At 49.4% G+C, this 20049-nt stretch overlaps 1 protein-coding gene across 4 annotated transcripts in view; it reads right to left on the reverse strand.

Moving 5' to 3' along the window:
- Positions 1-20049, reverse strand: part of PLXNA2 (plexin A2) — a 287247-nt gene that overhangs the window by 88164 nt on the left and 179034 nt on the right. For all 4 annotated transcript variants that reach the window (XM_030473343.1, XM_030473342.1, XM_030473340.1 and 1 more), the window contains exons 5-9: positions 17536-17636; positions 12925-13048; positions 11841-11994; positions 10582-10678; positions 7653-7767 (exon numbers count right to left, since the gene is read on the reverse strand). In XM_030473343.1, coding sequence (XP_030329203.1) covers positions 7653-7767; positions 10582-10678; positions 11841-11994; positions 12925-13048; positions 17536-17636 — 591 coding nt within the window. The remainder of the gene's footprint in view (positions 1-7652; positions 7768-10581; positions 10679-11840; positions 11995-12924; positions 13049-17535; positions 17637-20049) is intronic.

A 20049-nucleotide genomic window follows, 5' to 3' on the forward strand; every position in this document is an offset into this window, starting at 1 on the left:
CCAAGCCCCTGTGTCCAACCTGGCCTTGAACACTGCCCAGGGATGGGGCAGCCACAGCTTCTCTGGGCACCCTGTGCCAGCACCTCAGCACCCTCACAGGGAAGAACTTCGTCCTTGTATCCAACCTAAATCTCCCCTGTTTAAGTTGGAAGCCATTACCCCTTGTCCTATCACTACACTCCCTAATGAAGAGTCCCCCCTCATAGTCCCCCTGTGTTGAGGCTGACACTGATTTTCTCAGCACAGAAGGAATGTTGCTATTCAGGGAATCAATGGAAGGCACTCTCCCTGCTCTGAGCTTGCCGTGGGTTTTATCTACAGAGACACAAGCTCTCACCCTGCCCACTCGCAGCAGTGGCTGCGTGTTATCAGCTGCTCCAGCTCTGCCTGAGCTCCGCTGCTCCAGGAGGGGAATGGGCTGCTCCCAGCCCCTGGGCTGCTCCTAATCCCATTTCATCCATACACCCCTCGGTATGTGAAGCATGCGACGTGCTTCCCTCTTGCTACCAGGTACTGTTCTGCTCTGTGTTATCTGAGTAAAATGCCTTCAAGTGTGCCATTAATTTCTGAGGTGATGTTAATTTCTGCTCTATCTGCTCTCACCCTCTGCCATGCTCCGACACCTCACTGTGATGCTCCTGCCTGCAGCTCACACAGCTGCAACTGGACGAACTTTAAGGTCCAAACTAGTTTAACCCAAGCCAGTATGTGATTCTCAGCCTTAAGCCTCCAACTCTTGGGACACAGGCACCCCAAGCTTTTACATTAGCAAGAGCAAACCCAGACTGCTGGCCTGCACAGGGACTGTGCCAGCCACATGGGCAGGAGGAAGGTGATGTCCCAGCCAAGCTCAATGATTCAAACCAGCGGACACCAGCTGCTGCTGCAGATCAAATTCTTTCTACACCTCCAGAATGCAACCAGGAGCTGCTCCAGGAATGCGCTTTTCCAAGTCAAATGCAAACTGAGGAGTATATTACAGCCAGAGCCTCAAAGAACTATCAATCACCCTGCTAGGCCAGAGCAAAGGCATTTTGGGAGACAACTAGAGAAAGGAAGGGATGCTGAGTTCCAGGAGCAGGGAGAGGCTGCTCAGCAGGAGCCGAGAGGAGGAGAAGGGTGGCAGTGGGGCCGAGACAAAACAGTACAAAGGCATTTCATTTCACTTCACATAAAGAATGGTGCTTCATCCTCGATGATCATTCTATAAACAAGTTAGAGCTCAGGAGTTCATAGCTCAATGCAGTGAAAGAATGTGTAAGGATAGTTCCCCAATCCCTGAAAACAGCCTGGTTTTTGAGTACACAAAACACCACGGAACTGGAAGCAGTCTTTAAGTCTTCCATCGAAAACCATGTGAAAATATTTCAAACATCTGTGTGATTGCAATAAAGGAGCAAAGAAAAGAGCAAAATGATGCTGCCTCCAAAACTATATATTCTGAAGACTAAGCACAGCAATTAAAACATTAAGTACAGAGAAGTGTGATTTGCTTCCACTTCTGCCACTATCTGTCCAAAATCATGCAACTGTAAATTAATAACAAGTTTTAATATTGCAGGAGAGTTTGCTATGCAAGATGCTGTCCACAAAATAAAAGGAAACTCTCGCTGCAATCCTCATTCCGCAGATGTGCAGATCTCCAGTTCCTCAGGAGCATGAACTAGGTCATGGAATCCCAGCCTGGTTTGGGTTGGAAGGGACCTTAAAGCTCATCCAGTTCCAACCCCCTGCCATGAGCGGGGACACCTTCCACTAGAGCAGCTTGCTCCAAACCCCATCCAACCTGGCCTTGAACACTGCCAGGGACGGGGCAGCCACAGCTGAGATGAACAGCAAAACAAGACCTATCAGTGCCTGGTAATTGTACAACATTCCTCCCATAAGATCTCAACATCCTCAACATTATCTCTTCATAACACACCAGGAGATACAGTTTTTTCTCAATTTACATACGCAGAACTGCAGCAGGCAGAGAACAAAGGCTCTGACCATCAGAAGTATTTACATACTGTTTAACTCTGATTTGCTTTGATCTAATGGAACTAGGTACCTAAGTACCTGTAAGCATTGACACTGAAGGATTAATCCCAATCTGAGTATAAAACTGGACTGACATCTCCCTTCCCTCTCCCAAATCCCACACTGGCATCCCAAGCCCTTTGCCACCCTGCCAAGCGATTAAAGTCCATCACCCAGATGGCAACGCAAAGAGAGCCATCACCATCCTCCGCAGGCTCCCACCAGGACTGTGTATCCAGGGAGAAAATCCCCATTTCCCACTAATGCCCGTGACACACGCCAAGCCACGCTCCCTCTCTAGCTCCCAGCCAGGCTGATGGGATGTTGTTTCACTACTGGCTCGGGCAAGTAGTAAATGAGAACCAGATGCTACCCCGGTTTGGAGAAGGCAGTAGCTGGAACTGCTGCCTCATAAACCCTTTTAGTGGCACTTTTCTGTATATATTTTTGATTTTATTCCTAGTAGGGACTTTTATGGATTAACAGCCAAGAGTGAGTTTAAAACTCCGATGGCCAGAAAGCAGCTATGCTGGGAAGGGAAAAAATAGCCCTTTTCTGCACTGGAGTGGGTTTACAGGCTGGAAGGGAATCCCACTGTGATGCTTAGCTCGGAGGTTCCTGCAGACCCTGGTATCATGGCTCTAACCCCCAGCTCAGCCTTTGCACCACCACCAGCAAACTCTTAACATTCATGGAGGCTTCCGTCCATCCTGAGCTGACTTTGCAGATACATTCTATGATGCACCACACACCTGTACCTCTTTCTGCTCGAGGTCTGGCTGCATTTAAGGTTTTGCATTTAACCTCAAAGTCACAGAATCATAGAGTCACAGAATGGTTTGGGTTGGAAAAGACTTTAAGATCATTCAGTTCCAACCCTCCCGCCATGGGCAGGGACACTACACGCTAAACCATGTCACTCAAGACTCTGTCCAACCTGGCCTTGAACAGGACCAACAGAAAACAAAGGTCCCCAGCTCTGTGCAAAGCCCATCTTTGGGAGAAAAGGCATAAAGACAACCTGGAGCCACAGTATCTTTTATCACATCGTGATTGGAAACAAAAAAATCTCCAGTCACATCACTAGTAGGAGAACCTCAGTGCACAGTCCTGAAAATAATGAATATGTTATGGACCATTATCCTTCCTGGCCACTGCCATTCGTGAGCTGACTGCTAAAGAAATGCTTCTCTCTTTAGAGACATGGGGAAGGACTTACATTTGAAATCTGCTCTCTAGAGCTGAAAATGCTGGTAGCAAAAATTGTTCTGCTGTCATTAGAGGTGAGTAGGACATAATAGATATCTTTCCCTTTGGTTTTCAGTGGGAGAAAAAACCTCACATTGGGATTCTGGTGAAGAAGATGCATACAGCTTGGGAGTGCACACTGCTGGGAAGCAGATCCTGTTTGTAGGGCTTGATTCTGCACTTCCCCACACTAGGAAGAGCTGAGCATCCAGAAAATACAGAATAAGAGGGATACTGCAGCAAGAATATGCAATTTGTTCCATAATCAGTTTACTTTGTTTTTTAATTCATGAGAAGCAAAGCCTGCAGTGAGTTAGAAAGGCCATTACCGCCTCCTCTCGCTAAACAAACACATCCTGAATCCTCTCATTATCCTGCTTGACTTCTGTGCACCAGAATAAACACAAATGTGCTGGAGAAAGACAAGACTGACGCAGGAGTGGCACAGGCTCTGCCTATGAAGTATCGCTGCACACCATTTACAAAGGCATTTTATGCTTCTCCAACACTTTTTAGCCTCAAAGATTCCAAGGTCTATAAATATCTTAAAGCCCCTCCTGTGACAGGCAGAGCTCTGGAGTAGAACACAGCACCCATGGTTAGTATTTGTGTTTAAAACAGAGCAGTTTTAGTAGGTCAAATATTGTTCTTATTTGGATAAAAAATGCCTAGAAAGGGGATTTAGCCCAAATGGAAGAAAAGACACTGTTTTCATACTTTTCATCTTAAAAAAACAGCTCTCCACATATGTTAACTTGCTACACATACTTGAAAGTTATAAACATAAATGAATCTGGCACATGAATGTAAACCTCTGGCTCCCAGTTGTGTTCCCAATGATGTAAATTACAGACCCTGTCACTCACGGAAACACATTATTCTTCATTCATGCTACTGGAAAGAAGAGTAGACCTTGCTCCTTAGAAACCAGACATGAAAAGAAAGGCAGCTCCTACCCAATGCCCTTCCGTCCTGAGCTCTGTGCTGTACACACGTGCTGTAACTCATTAATGGATGAAGTACTGTGATATTTTTGTTACTATTGGTATATTATTGGTACTATGTGGTACTTTGTCAGACAAACACATCTCTCCAGATATTAGATGTGACCCAGCAAAGTCATCTGCTGACTCGGGTGGACTTAGATGTTATGATTCCATGTTATCTCCTAAGTATCACAGTTCCCATTTAGATATTCAGCAATGGGGATTAGAAAAACAGATATGAAGAAGGTTCGATTTTGTTTTATAACCTTCAAGGCACATCAAGCAGCACTTGGCATCTAAGGGCACAGCCAGGGGCAAAGATGTTGCTCTAAAAGGATTGACAATTTAGAGCCAAAATCTGCCTCTGCACTAAACTCCCAGAATCTGAAACACTCTGACCCCTGTTCAGCAGCTCACATGTGGAAATGACATCATCTGCACCCAGTGGACATGAAAGAGGGACAGGATCCCAAATTCTGGGTAACTAACAGGATGTATATGGTTCTAGCCTCCATTAGGATGGGCTGGAAAGATGTCTATGTATCTACATTCCTCTTTTATACATCTCAAAAGAGAGATTTTATAGCCTCACACACATTAACCCAGCCACCTCAGACACATTAAAGTGATATCACTATCACGGGCCTGATCCAAAGCTTTGTGAAGTGAAACAGGCAGTGCTACACACTCACAGACCTCTTCTTAGAGAAACTCTGCTTTTGTGGGTGCAAGCCAGCCCCAGACCTTTGCCTTCCCATTGCTCTTTGGATAGCAATGTCCAAGCAGGCACCTTTGTGGAGAAATGAAGCCTCAGGCTAAGAAAAGGCTGAGAAAAAGAGAGTTGCTTATCTAATTATTAACTGACCACCTGAAAACAGAGGCCTCAAAAGAGCTGGGTTTACCCCATGTCAGAAACTTCCCACCAGCTGGAGGATGTTGAGAGCCAGCTCCGCCCTGGAAGACATCTCTGCTTTAAAGGCTCTGAAGGGTTCTCTATTTATCTACCAATGACTCCAAATCAAATCTGTGATTCTATGATTTGCCTTGGTCAGTACAACCAGAAGATGGCAAAGAGCAAGTGTACAGCTCATGAAGATAGGCTTTCTTTCCCTTATCACCTTGTAAAGCAGCTGAGGCTTTGAGCAATTTTTCCTCCTCAAAATAGACTCCTAGGAGCATCAAAGGGAGTTTGTTACGCATCGAATCCCACTGGGACATGAATTCTGATGGGCCAGGAGTAAGAGGGAATATTCAAGATATTTTCTCTTAAATTAAATATAAAGGCACAAGAAAATTTCCACCCCCATGTGAACACGTGCAAATCTTGCATGAAGGAGGCACACGGGACTGAAAGTAGGACAGCACATGCTGGTGCTGCTCCCTCCATGGTGGAGGCACTGCCATGGTTATCACCATGTTCCGGCTCCAAACCCAATCTTCTGCTAGTAAGGGAGGGATGCTGGTAAGCACAAACCTTTTGCTAACACATCAGGCCATGCCACAATGAAAACATTGTGATCTGAATTGTCTTCAGAGAGAAAACTCTTTATGAAGCATTTATTTCATGTTTTGTGTTAGCTGGAGTGAAATGCCCGTGATAAAGGCATTAGCACTACATTGTGTGTGCTTTAAATAAGCAAGCAAATTAGCTTTTGGTGGCTGGTTTTGCCTGTGTGTTCAGAGGTCTGGAGAAGTCACGATGAACAGTGGAGCATCTGTATTGTTAATCATCAGCCCTTATCAAAAGTTATCACTGGGAAGGTGTGATAGCACATGAGGTAGCACATAACATCCCCTGGTAAGAAACAACCTCTACAAGATGAAGATGACAAAGGAAGTTCTTTGGAGATGCAACAATCCTGTGATCCCAGCAGGAACTGGCAGAGATACCAACTCCTCCACTCGCTCCCTCTGTGTGATCTCAGGCAAGTCCTGTGCATTCCCAGGAGAAAAACTGAGATAATGGGATTGTCCTGCTATACCAGAGACTTCTCAAACACTTCTGAGATCATGGGTTGAAGACCTATAGAACTGAGAGCTACAATTGTAAAGCCTCAGAAGACAGTGATGCTTTGCGTATGAGGGAGAAAAACCCCCACATCACTCAAGAGAAGGAGAAGCAAAGGGTTTTGCTTTGTCTTGTTATGTTGAAAGGAAGTTGCTTGACTTTGAACTGGACTGAGAAAGCTTTTGGTTTGTCCCCAGGGTGGATGCTTCTCCCTGGGTATCCAATCCCTTTGCTGCATGGGACAACACTCTGAGGCTGCTGCTGGAGCTTCCTTCTTGTCCCTTGCCACCAGCAAGGCTCCCCATTATGCTGCCCATCCCTTGGTTCTCACTGAGGTCTGTGCACATGCAGTTCATTAACGTTTCTTGCCTTGTATCCATGTGCCTTCTGGCAGCATTTTAACCAGAAAGACCCAAGTTAAGTTTCAAGTTTACTATTGGTTTAGCAGCAGCTAAAATCACTTCTTTTTAACAGCTCGGAGTCCTACTCTACTGACCAATCTCTTCTGCTTTTCTCTATTACTCACTGATAAGGGTTTGTCTGGATACTGGCTAACCCTACTGTCCTTTCTTCTAATACTCATGTACATCCTCACTCCTGCCTTTCCCACTTTCCAAGACACAAGATTTCCAAAGCACCTTTTAAACTTTTTTTATCTCCTCGGAGCTTTAGGACCTGCACTCAGTTGCTACAAAGCTAGTGGAGGGGCAGTAAGGACAAACACCAGGACCCTACCAGCATTGGAGGCTGTATCTGCTCTGTATCTAGTGAGCGTGAAGCAGGCAGCAGTGTGGGAATTGGACAGTGGGGGCAGAAACCTCAGACCAAGGGGTTAGTGGTAATCTTTGATCAGGAATTGATCAGGAACTCCTTTCATCCATGGATCCCTTTGCCTTGGGACATGCAGGAGAGCTGGCAGAGCTGTTAACGGCTATACCTCCTTCCAACCCTTAAAAGCATTTTTGGACTTGAGTCCCACATCTTTTATTAACTGTTAAGAGAGATGGCTCGTGGTCCATAGCACTGGAACCTGCATCAGTTCTCTTTCCCAAAGACTGGTGCTGTTCACATCTGTAATTCCCTTCTTAATCAGTTCACAGTCAAGCGCCTGCCATAAACTTCAGACCTGCCAACACAACCCACTGAATGGGTCCCACCAAGAGCTCTGCATCTGACTTGTTGCTTGCCATCAGGCGTTCCAAGACACATCGCTTTAGCTTGACTGACCATTTCTTGCCACGCTCCTTTAAAGCTGCATCTGCACTTTCAATGCCAGCCAAGAGAGGAGCCCTGACCCATGGGAAGTCAAAGAACTTCACATCACATTGGTTATGCCAACTGTACCATAGAACAGCAAAGAAGAAAGAGCCAAAACCCTGCTCCAGTACCTCAGAGACGTTGATCCGTCCCTCCTGAAAGGAGCACGTGGTGGGGTCGTGGGTGCAGAGGTTCCGGTACTTGCACCAGTGGCAGCGGAAATCACTGTTCACGCAGGACAGGCACCTGGGGGAAGAAAGAGGAGTTTTAGAGGAGGTTATCGCCTTGGGGAGCATATAGGGTAAGAGACAGGCCCAGCCAGGAGCCCAGGTTCAGGCTCCTTCATGGGAAAGTAATTCCTTTGGAGGGATGTTTAGTTCCAACAAACAGGTTTGGGAAAACACGTGCTCAAGAGGCAGTCTTTAAGCAACCTCCCAATTCATTCAGTAATAAAACCCAGGCTGGAATTTATTGCACGTCATTGCACTGGTGTAAAATAAAGCACAATATTGCACAGGCACCAGACTTGGGTTTTTTTTAGTTTCTAGAAAGTGGGAAACAAGACAAGGCTGGAAAAAATTGGATCAGTTGTTTTACAAGTCAGGAATGCTTCAAGTCAACAGTAACACTTCTGCTTGGCCTTGGAGTGCAGCGAGTCCAGCAAGTGCTTTTCATAGAACACTTCTGATTCACGTTGGAAGAAATTAACTGTTTATGAAATGCTTTTGAAAGAACACAGAGCCTTTTCAGACACGGGGTGGCCCAGCTGCCAGCAAACTGCCTGGGGGGGGTGGTTTTCATTCCACACTAACTGGCTGTCCATGAGAGCTGCTAATATCAGCAGTGACCATCTCCTTGTCTCTGAGGCCAACCCTCTGTGCCATGTGGCAGTGTTCTGGTGACCGTCTGCTGGGATAAGCATAAGCTGTGCCCATGGGATTCAGCTCCATGGCGTAACCTGCAGTTCCAGAGATGGTGGTGCTGCCTGGAGTGGGCAGGGATGCGCTGGAGAGATCCCAGCGTCAGTGCAGGCACATGAGCATCAACAGGGAAGCAGGAGCACAGCTTTAGGGAGAAAACTCTGGAAAACAAGGGAAGCAGAGCTCGGGGCAGAGGCTCTGTTGCCAGCTGGGCAATGCCTCTCGCAGGCTGCTGCCACAAGAACACATTTGAGTTTTAATATCTCAATTGTATTTTCCTTCTAAGGCATTCGTAGTGACCTTAATAGCTAAGGAAGCTTATTCTAACCATGCACATGCAAATCTGAGGAAGGATATCCAGTGCTGCAAGCTTTTTTAATTACTCATTTGTTTGACCCATTTCGATCTATAGCACTTCTCCCACCTGCCCTCCAGCTTTCCCAACTGGTGCCAGTGGAGGAGGACCTCTTTGATCACCCAGGCCCACAGCTTGGTTTGGCACCTCTCACTCTACCGTAGTTTTCTGTCTGGTGCTTTTAGCTCTGCTCAGCCCTGGCAGGATCCTGAGCAATCAGAGTCTTACACCAGGTCACCACCTTTGCTCTTTCATCCAGCTTTCTTAAGGGCCACTGTCTCTCTTTTGCTTCAGAAACTGCATCTTTCCACCTCATCTATTACTTATTAAAAAGAGACTTTACACAGAAGCCATCACCACATTCACTGACCCACGTGCAGCTCCCTGAGATGCAGGAATTCATGCACTGGGTGCTGAACCATCTCAGCACAGCTGCTCCCCTGCCCTCTCTAGACACCCTCACCATTGCAATGAAGAGTCTCAGGATCAAGAGGTCTCTCTTCTCTGCTGGCTGAGACCTGTTTTTCTTCCTCCTTTTTGCATGCTGTGATTTATTCCTGCCAGGCTGGTTCGTGCCCTTGTTGAACTCCCTGATAACAAGTGTGGTATGATCTAAGCGCTGCAAGATTTACCACCCCGTTAGCACTTTATCTCCAAATACAAGCTGGTGGAAAGGCATGGTCAGATGAAGCCAAATGACAGGCCAGGGAAGATGCATTGCCTCTCCTGATTCAAACTCCTAAGTGAAAACAGGGGTCTCTGTGATGCCATCCCTCATGCAAATTCAAACCCCTGAGAATGCAGAGCAACTGCTGGAGGGACTGCAAGTGCTCACAGTCAGGAGAGGCTGGTGCTGGAGAGCCCAGCTGAGGGACAAGGACATAAGGACAGAGCTGTGCACAAGAGGTAGCGTGACAGAATCATTGGGGTAATGGATATATGGAGAGGCAACATGGGGGGACTGAAGGACTCACAGGGCTCAATTCATCCTGGTACCTCCGCTCAGTGCTTCAGGTCTGTAAAGCTGTTCTTAAGGCCAGGCAGCTGCATGCTGCCCTCCAGCAGATGTGTCCATTGGGGATACATTTCCACAATGCTTAGCAGCACTGAGCCTCACATGGAGCAGCCCAATGCTGGTGTATTGGAGCATCCTCACAGCAGCCAGCATCCTGCTCTCCTGGGCAGTGCAGCGTGGAAGGGCTCTGCCTACTCTGGCTGCCTGCAGCCCACCTCAGCACCCTCTGCTCTGCCTTCACCGGCTGCCTGCAAAGCTGCATCCGAGTTCACAGTTGCAGGATCACGCAGCTTGGGGGCACCAGCAGGTTAAGGTTTATTCAGGCTCGCTCCACCTGCATCTCCCAAGGCACAGAAAGCTACACAAACACCCAGAGACGTTCAGAGAAGACAGACAGTGGGGGGCTCCCCTTCTAATGCATGTGTCTGCTGGATGAATCAAGGAGAGCAATAACCCTGCCAGCTGATCCCAAAGCCCAGCATCCATTTCACAGATTTAGATTAGGTATTAGGCAGAAGTTCTTCCCTGTGAGGGTGCTGAGGCGCTGGCACAGGGTGCCCAGAGAAGCTGTGGCTGCCCCATCCCTGGCAGTGTTCAAGGCCAGGTTGGACACAGGGGCTTGGAGCAACCTGCTCTAGTGGAAGGTGTCCCTGCCCATGGCAGGGGGTTGGAAGTGGATGAGCTGTAAGGTCCCTTCCAAACCAAACCAGGCTGGGATTCCGATTCAGAGGGTGTTTGGCTCTGCTCAGGGATGGGAAGGGAGCACTCACAGCTGGTGGGCACTGCAGTTGTAGAACTTGAACTCCGTGCTGACAAACATCCTCCCGGTCTCCCGCGACTTCAGCTGCAGCACCACGCCGAACCAGTCTGGGGATGCAAACCAGAGCCCGTCAGTCCTGCCAGCAGTAAGGAAGAAAGCAACAGCAGGCACAGAGGCACCCAGTCCCTGCCTGCCAGTGCGCTGAGCCATCCGCTCTTGGGATAGAAGGTGGAAGTCAAGTTGCTTTCATCTCCTTGCTCCCCCCATGGTGAGTCTGCAGCAGGTCCCCAGGCTGGGGGCTGAGCATCCCCCCTCCAGACCCTACCCTCAAACACCCCAGTGTTCTGGGCTGATTGTCTGAGCAATGCCTCCAAACCCAATCAAGCTTGATGGCAAAATGCATTGGAGACAAAGGGTCTAAGCACTGCATTGGGTCACAGTCAAAATGATTTTGGAATCTCATCCTGTTCCCTAAAGCATTCTGTCTTCAGTATAAAACCACTGCTTCAGTCTCCTCTGAGAAGCAGTCCAAGACTTGAATAAGAGACGATGCTGGAAACGAGAGTGTTAGTGAAGCTCTTAGCACTGAGTTAATTAAGAGCAGATTGCTCTTCTGGAGCTGCTGTGACTAAGTCTACACTAGCCCTACTACCACGACAGCTCTCAGCCCCGGTGTTCACCAAGTTTCCGGCTCCATGTAATGCCTTAGAAACACAAAGATACCAGCAGGGAAACACAGTTGACACCTGGAAGGATGCCAAGGAGAAAATGAGTTTTAAGCAAGTAGTATTTTGGTTATGGGAAGAGAGAATATGACAGCAGTGACATTAATGAAGAAACAACCCAAAGATCAGGACCGAAAAATAGAAACTGCATCCACCTACTCGTGGGTGCTGAGCCAGGCCGCAGGGAGGGCTCCCGTATTCCACATCCACCTGGAGAGGCAAGGCTATGAGCCCCTGCTCACTCCTGAGCACACCCAGATGGGTCCTGTCCTGCCTTGGGAAGCTGCCTGGCAGCACAGGGAGGGGGTAAGGAGAGGGCAAGCACAAGGTGCTCCCTGCTCCCACCCTCATTTTTCCCTGTGTGTGATGCATTCCTAGAGGAATATCTTTAGCTCCCTGGGTTCAATGGTCTTTGACAGGAGCACAAATTTCTCCAGCAGTAGCCCCAAAAAGGGTCTGCTTCACCGAGCAGACACTTCCAAACCTACACCATGTTTTCCAGTGGCACAGACATTGTGTTACTGTCTAGAAGTCAGTGACTTACCTTGATCCACAGGTATGGCAGGAACATCTTTTGCTGCTGGTGAAACACACATCACTTGGCTGCCTGAAACCTGCCCTTCCACCTCTGTCAGGTTTCCAAAGAGGCAGGTGACCCCAGCTGACAGGTCCGGAGCATCACTCACGAGCAGGCTGAGCTGCAGCCAGGGAGAGAAGCAGCAGAAGGGAGACAAAACACAGCCAGGAACCTGTTAGCAGGCAGAGCTGCTCCAGTTGCCTTTGTATTTTCAGTATCTGCTGCTTTCCCATTCAGTACTGACCCCCTTAAATGATCTGTCCACCCACAGGAGGTGGCCAGCTGCCCTTCCTGGGAAGCAGAGGAAGAGGAAGCAAGCCAAGGATGAAGGTTCTTTACTGATACAAAACCACCTTGCTGAGCCTGGGGGTTCTGCAGTTCAGGAGAGGTGGCAAATGCAGATTTCTGTCCTCCTGGTTGCTCTACAGAAACATTGCCACCCTCAATACCTATGTCAGGAAGCTGTGACAGCAGTAGCAGCATGTTGCCCTCTCATGCAGTGACTACCCCACAACAACCTTCTCCATGCACAGGAGAGCCAGCCCTGCCTGAGGCACGTGTAGGCATCAGGAGCAAGTCCCCCACTGACCCCATCATGAACGGGGACTGTCCCCATGAAAAACCAGTGTGTGAAAGGGTGAGTGGCCTCCCAGAGCTCCACACCATCCATCACCGAGTGCCGGCGGGGAGCAGGCAGGGGCTGCAGCAGGACCAGCTGCTGTGGGGTGCTGGGGAGCTCCGAGAGCAACAGCTGGGATGCTTCATTGAGCCAGGTCTGAGCACAGCTCACAGATGAGCTTTTGGGGAAACAAAGCCTTTCCTTTCAACAGCTCATGAAACCGGACCAAGAGAAATGTGAGCTGAGGCCCAAGGGGAAGGGGAATTTGTTTCATCCCTGGCTCTGGTGACCCCTTTTCCCCCCCCAGCCCCTCTGCGAGCCTGACTTCATGAGAAAACATTTGTGCCAATGGGAAAGGAGAAAAGGTTGGAGAATGGACTGTTCATTATGAACCTCTTGCCAACAGGTCTACCCCTGGCCAGTAGCACCTACCGGGAGGCTGTGCTCGGAGACGGAGATGCTGCTGGGCTGCACAGTGACAGTCATGCACTGGCTGATGCTGCCTGCAAATCGGTACGGCTCGTCTGCTCGCTCGCAGCTATCCCTTGGGGAGCACCTGCCACACAGGAGCACACATCAGAGCACTGGAATATGTCAAACAGCATGAGGTGCTACAGCTGAGATGAGCCCAAAGGGAGGGCAGAGCCAGGGGAAGGGAGGGTATCAGCATGACCAGGGTGATGCTCTGCACCAGGACCAGGTATCAGGTTAGGACCAAAGGGTGCTGGAAAATATACTGTGATCAGAGGAAAGACAGATCACAAGTATCTCATGAGCTATTCCTAGTCTTGCCGGCACTGGAAGGCAAGCCGGAGCTGCCAAACCCCATGTGCCAGAGGTGCAGGGTGAGCCAGGCACCCTGCCACTGCTTGCTGCCCCTGCAAGCCATAAATTCATCACCTACACAGAAAATAAACCATAAAGCAATAAAAGGCAGTAACAGGATGATGACCCTATTCCAATTAAAACAAACCCACGTCATTCACTAATCATCTCTTGGAGCTGAGGAGTGTGGCAGGGCCAGGAATGGGACCTTCCAGCAGCTGCTGGCTGGGCTTTGGCTGGTTTTCACGCCTTCCCAGCTCTTCTCCCATCAGGAATACAAGCTTCTGAGCATGGCAAAGTGACCAGGACTGCTCCTAGCATGCCGTGAGCTCCAGGATGGCTCCTTATCCCTGTTTTTCTTATTGCAGGTGTCCTTTGAATGAAGTGAAACTAAGCTGCTTCAAGCAGGTAGGGGAGCCACCACCAGAAAACTATGGAAGAATAATCAGTGTTTCAAACCAGGTAGCAGAGACTGCAGCACGGCACTGGCATCCCTCCATGATTTTCTGTTTTATGTCATTTGGGGAAAATCCTTTTATCCCACCCCTCTCCTTGGGCACAGATGACATATTGGCCTTTTGGTACGAATGGCCTCAATAAGCTATCAGCACACTCCATCACTTTTCATTCCTTGCTCACGTTGGATCCTATTTCAAATGATGGTGCAAAGCTCAGAGGACCGAGATGCTGTCACCAGCCACACAGGCCACCAGCAAGTTCCCTTCTGACAGTTACCTCTGCGTATGTGTTACTTGAATTAAGGAGGTGCTGCTGTCAAACTCCTGGTTTTCCTGGATTGCTGGTGAGCAGCTTGGCTGTTCCCAGACACACACATCAGCAGGAACACGCCGTGTCTACACAGAGGCTGAGTTTTGCCAGGCACATCTAGCTTTGGCCAGCTGACAAGAGCCTGACAAAACCAGGGCTTCCCACTCTGGAACACTGGACCATCACCTTCCCCATGAGGCTGTTTGATTTTGATTTCGGAAAGTGGACCTTACACTTTCCCATTCCAAAGCACCCACGTGATCCCTGATGTTCCCACCCTCTCGCCTTGTACCTTTTCTTTTTGGAGCATAATGGAGCTAAATATGAATGCTACCAACGGAAGAATTATTGAGGTTTAAGTGAATTTGTAAGATAGCTTTAAAGTGAGCTCTTGACTGGAGTCTTTATCTCACTGACTTGCTGGAATGGCTCTTTTTTATCATACTATTTATGGCAACAGCCCTAACAGAGATAAATAGGCCTGTAGACAATAATACACTTGCAGAGAGCAGCACATGGAAGTCCTGCAGGTTTCAAATGCCACTGGGCTGAGGCGACTCTTTAACAATCTTCTTGAGGCCTCTGCTTGCTCCCAAAGAACACTGTTTGTAGAAGAGGAAGAGCAAAGGATCCTGCTCTCACATGCAGAGGATGAACTGGGATGGCAGCAAGCCCCTGGCTGGGAGGACACAGTGAAGGCACTGGGCAGGGACATTTGGCTGCTCAGCATTGGCACTGCTGCTCTGCAGGAGGACAAGCACCCTTCCCTGTCTGCTCAGTGACATGGCGCAGTGGTGGCCTTGGCAGTGCTGGGGTAAAGGTTGGACTTGATGAGCTTAAAGGTCTTTTCCAACCTGGTTGATTCTCTGATTCTATCACTTTAGCACCTTCTCAAATGTCCTGCACCCAGATAGCCCATTCATGAGCATCACAACTATCACTACCCTTCAATTCTAAGTATGCATGTGTGTGTGCAAGCACCTCTCTATGCATCAGAGCCTTAAACCCTGACTAAGGCCTCTAAGAGACAATAATACACAAAGAGCACACTAACAAAGCTTTATGTAATATGGGATAATGAATACTGGATAATGAAAGCTTATCCGAGGACAACTCAGACCCTTTTACTTTTCTTTTATCATTCCTCTCTGGCTGGTGGTGTGGAAGGCAGGACACACTGCCTGATGGAATGGGGCAGTGGTCTGGCCATCTATCTCACATCCATCCCTGTTCAGACATCCAACATCACTGAAAACTGATTTCTTTTCTGGCTCCCTGCTAGCTCAGTACCTGCACCTCCATGCTCTCAGCTAAGCCCCTGGCAAGCGCAAATGTGGATGCCAAGTGCCCAAGAGGAGCTGCCTTATGGGCTGGCCTGCCCTGCTCTGCTCCTCGGCAGGGTGCAGCTCTTGCATGGATGTCACAAGCTGCCTGGGCATCCTGGGTACCCCCAGGACATAGACCCTGAACCTGAGGAGCAAAACCCCACAACAAGCAGTGGGAAGAAATATCTGGATTTCAATCCCCAACTGTCACAGTGCTGGTTTTACCATGCCCACGTGTGCTGGTGTTTACCAGCCACCCTCTTGCTCTTTTAAGGGCAAAATCACCTACTGTTCTGCCCCTCACTCTTTTAGCAGCCCTCAGAAACCACAGCACAAGCATCACACACCCTGACCCACAACCCTTCCACTGAGCAGCTGGTCCATCTGGCAGGAGGGACATTGAAGAATTAGAGGAGAGAGATGACAAATTGAACACAAACACTCCAGCGCTTGGGGCCTCCAAACAAAATATGACAGAGGCTTCAGGAACAGCAAGAGAAACTCAATTATTTACAGCTGAAGACAAAAGCTAAAAGATGATCCTTGCTCCAAGCAGGCCAGGGAAGTGCAGATGCTTGAAGGGAGGGTTGAGAAATACCATTAGGGAAGAAACCCTTGTTGGGAATAGGTTAGTGCTGAAATGTCATGGCCAAAAGGGCAGAGGAAATGACACTTTTCTCTCCTCTTGACATTGAGGGTTTTCTCTCTGCAAAATGAAGATAACAACCTTTACCTGCTTCCCAGGTGGTTTATGAAGATTCAGTTCATTAGCATTAGGCAAGCACTCAGTGATCCTTGCAGAGGAACTGCTGCAGGAGGCTGAGGACTGACACCAAACACCCACAGGTACTAATGCAGCCATCCCTTCCCACTGCACAGCTATCCCAACCGCTGGAAAGGCACATGGGATGGCTGCCCCAAGGGAAGAGCCAAAGGGATGGGAACCACCAGGAATGGAAATCACCTCCTTCTGACAAAGCTGCTGTGACAGTAAAGCTTTTGGACATGACTACACATACGGTGGCTTAGCTGTAGAAAGAAAAAGATGCCCAGGGTGCCTGTGCTGGTGGTGGGGGCTCTGCCGCTGCCCCAGCCTGTGTGGAGCCTGTGGGATGCTCATGGCCAGCGGCTGCCAAGGCTCTCCTGCATCTCCCCGAGCGTGGCAACGCCTCTTTGCAAGCTGAGCAAAGCCACAGGGAGCCAGTTTGCCACCCAAAGCCCACAGGTCCCAAATCCAGGCCGGATTTGCGGAGGAGCCTGTCATTCCCTGCTCCCCCCTCCAGCACCTGCTCCTCAGGCAAGTGGCCAAGTGCTGCTGTGGGGGCCCTGAACTCTGCCTCCACCGATTTCCATGCATTTAACGGGGCTGCTCTGCAAGCTGGCATGCGGCCGGAGGGATTTCTATTCCTCTCCTCGAGGCTTTCCCCTCCTCTCTCACTCTCCCTGTGCCCGGGTCCCCCTTCCGCCTTAGGAAGTGATGGGTATTATGGCAGGGGAGAGAAAGGAAGGACACAGACACCTCCTGAATGCAGAGAGCACTTCCTGGAGCTCCCCTGAAATAAAAACCACCAAACCAACCCTTAGCCCTTTGTGTCTGTTGATGTGTGTGAGGGGCTGCCAGCTCTCAGCCCTGTGCTGCCGGCTCTGTCCCACTGGGAACAGCTGGAGCACAGACCCCCTGACCCTTCCTTGCACAATAGAACTATCTCTTCCTGATGTGCTTAATAGGGCTTGGGTGCTCTGCTCTGTTCCAGTGCTGCAATTTCTCCCAAACCACAGTCCTATTCATATAGTCAAGTCTGCTATTGCCTTTACTAATTCCCTCGGACTTGCTTGGGCAAGAGGAGTGTGCAAAACACAAGGTCTTCACTTCCACCAGTTTAAACTCTGCTTTCCCCCAGCACCCTCTCCTCTCCTGAAGCAGGAATTTTTCCTTTACCTCTTTCACAGCAGCTCAGGGATTTTCAATGGCACTCGCGCTGCAATGCAGGGAACATGCACGGAAGGGAAGAATGGATTTAAGGAACTTCAACCTAACATTGAGTGGGAGGTGCTTGGTGGCTTTGAAAGCTGCTTTTCTCGTCACCAGCAGCAGCTCAAATGAAATGGACAAAGTTGGACTTACATGTGGTGGAGTGTGCACCAGCCACAGTGTGGGTCTCCTGAGCTCAGGCATTCCCCACAGGTCGTGTACTGCTCACAGGACTCCACGGGCACCCGGGACACCTGCAAAGGAAGCAAACACACAGCTCAGGGCTCCTTCTCCTTCTCTTGGCTTCATAGACCAGGTTGGATGGGGCTTTGAGCAACCTCTGTCTAGTGGAAGGTGTCCCTAGAAGGAACTAGGTGAGCTTTAAGGTTCCTTCCAATGCAAACCATTCTGTGATTCTATGGTTTTAAGTAACACAACAGCGATTCACAAACTTAAACAAATTTGTTCCAACATCCCTGCAGAATTCAGCCAAGAACAGGAGACATTGGGGATGGAGCCATGAAGTCACTGCATCCCTCGGGTGCTGTGAATCACAGAGCCCCAGCTCCCTCCTGGCGCCAGCTCACCAGGAACCCTCCTGACCTCCCTGCCCGGAGACGCTCCCATCACGGAAGCTGTGTCCTCTCCTCTCTGATTTACTGTCTGCTGTCTTACATGTGCCGTGGGGAAGCTGCCTCAGGGAGGAAAAGTGTCAGAGAATAAAATCCTTTGGGATATTGCAAGTTGGAAGCTTCTTCAGCCTATGTAGGTGTTTCATGACTTGCTCCTCCTTGGACACCCTGAGCCCTTCCAGCACCAGCGTGAACTTATACTTGTTTGGAACCCCCCTCCAGGCAAGACTCTCTCTCCCAAGCAAGAGATTCCAGAGCAGAAGAAAGAGGGAAGCCCATGAGGGAACACCAGCCCAGATCGCTGCCTCAAATCCCCTCTTGCACTTATCACACACCCCCCCAATGTCCCTGCACGATGCTGATGTGTAGCATGGTCCTGATCCATTTATTGACACTGAAAACCCCAAAGGCTTCAAAATGACACCAAGCTTTAGCCATGGGTCACTGCTTGACTCCAGTGAAGAAATGCCACTTTAACCTTTCCGACCCATCCCTTGTCACCTCCAGCGGGCACAGTATGTTTGCACCTCCTATCCTGATGCCGCACTCCTGAGTTAGTCCATTCCCACTTCAATGCATTTACATCCCTATTATCCAATAGTGTAAATAATTATTGCTCCCCTCAGGTCCCGGGAGCAACTGCAACTGGCTGGAAACTAAAACAACTGTGGGCATTGCACTTGCTCTGTCCGTCAAAACAGCACCCGGCTCCCAGCAGCTGGGGCGCGCGGGGTGAAAGGAGCAGTGTCTCGCCAAACAACGGCCACTTTCATGCCAAGTGCTGTTGACACAGTGAGAACCCAGTTCCTCTCTAAAGATGACACCAATAGGGCTGCTATTCTTCTTGTTTCCTACTCGACAGCTTCTCCTAAAACAAGAATCGTGCGTGGATGCACAGGGCTGGGGTGGTTTGCTGCTGAGATGAAGTCTGTGGGACAGGCACAGGGCTCAGCTTGGGGGTGCTAAGAGAAAAGCAGCCCAGAGAAGCTGTGGCTGCCCTGTCCCTGGCAGTGTTCAAGGCCAGGTTGGATGGGGCTTGGAGCAACCTGCTCTAGTGGAAGGTGCCCCTGCCCATGGCAGGGGTTGGAACTGGATGAGCTTTAAGGTCCGTTCCAACCCAAACCAGTCTGTGATTCCATGAAAGGGCTTGGGTTTGATTCTTGGCTGCAAAAGGCATCTGGGGTGCCCTCTCAGGGTCTTCTCTGTGCCTCAGTTGGGTGCACATGATGATTTTACCTGCTTTACTTCTTTTCTCTAAAGATCTCAAAGCACTTCACAGACATGGTGGGAGCAAACCCACCAGCCTGGCATCAGGATCAGCCTCCTTGGGGTGTCTTCCGAACCAAACGAGCATCCCATGGAAGCTGTGGTGGCTCTCAGCCATGGGAGACACCAGCCACCGCAGGGTGCATCAAGGGACATCACTGGGTTTCCTCTAGAATTTGCCCAGCATGTTGAGCTGTCTTGGTGGGGTGACTCTCATTCACCTCAGAGGTCAGGACAGCCCTCAAATCATCGGGCATTGCTGATCCCCCACCTCCTCCCCACCATGTGAGGCTTGACAGGATCTGTCCCTGCGATTTATATGCAGCTCAGGGCTTGTTTCATGTTTGTGAGGAGCTGGATGCTCTCGCAGCACTCTATAAATAACAGAGAATTTGAATTATATGAATAACAGTTCATTATGGATGATTTTATGTTAGGCATTTGGGTTCTTTTTCTGCTCAGAAGCTGTGGCTTCTGCACATGGTAACTCTTTAAAAATGACACAGACATTTTGAACAATGCCTGGAATCGCAGTTTCTAGCCCAAAAGGGACCATTTGATCCTTTCTTTGTGATGCCTGCAAAATGCAGGGCAGAGAACTTCACCCCTGCACCTCTTTGTAAGTCAGTGCTTAGTGCCTGATCCACCCGGGATAGCTGGGGGACCTGCTCTGACCAAGAACAGTCACAGGATCCTTCTTGGTCAGCAATGCTGTAGCCCTGGCTCCTTAGATAACCCCTATGGTCCTGGCTGGAGGAAGGTCTAAGAC

This window comes from Strigops habroptila, chromosome 18 (assembly GCF_004027225.2).
Source record: "Strigops habroptila isolate Jane chromosome 18, bStrHab1.2.pri, whole genome shotgun sequence".
NCBI classification, from domain to species: domain Eukaryota; kingdom Metazoa; phylum Chordata; class Aves; order Psittaciformes; family Psittacidae; genus Strigops; species Strigops habroptila.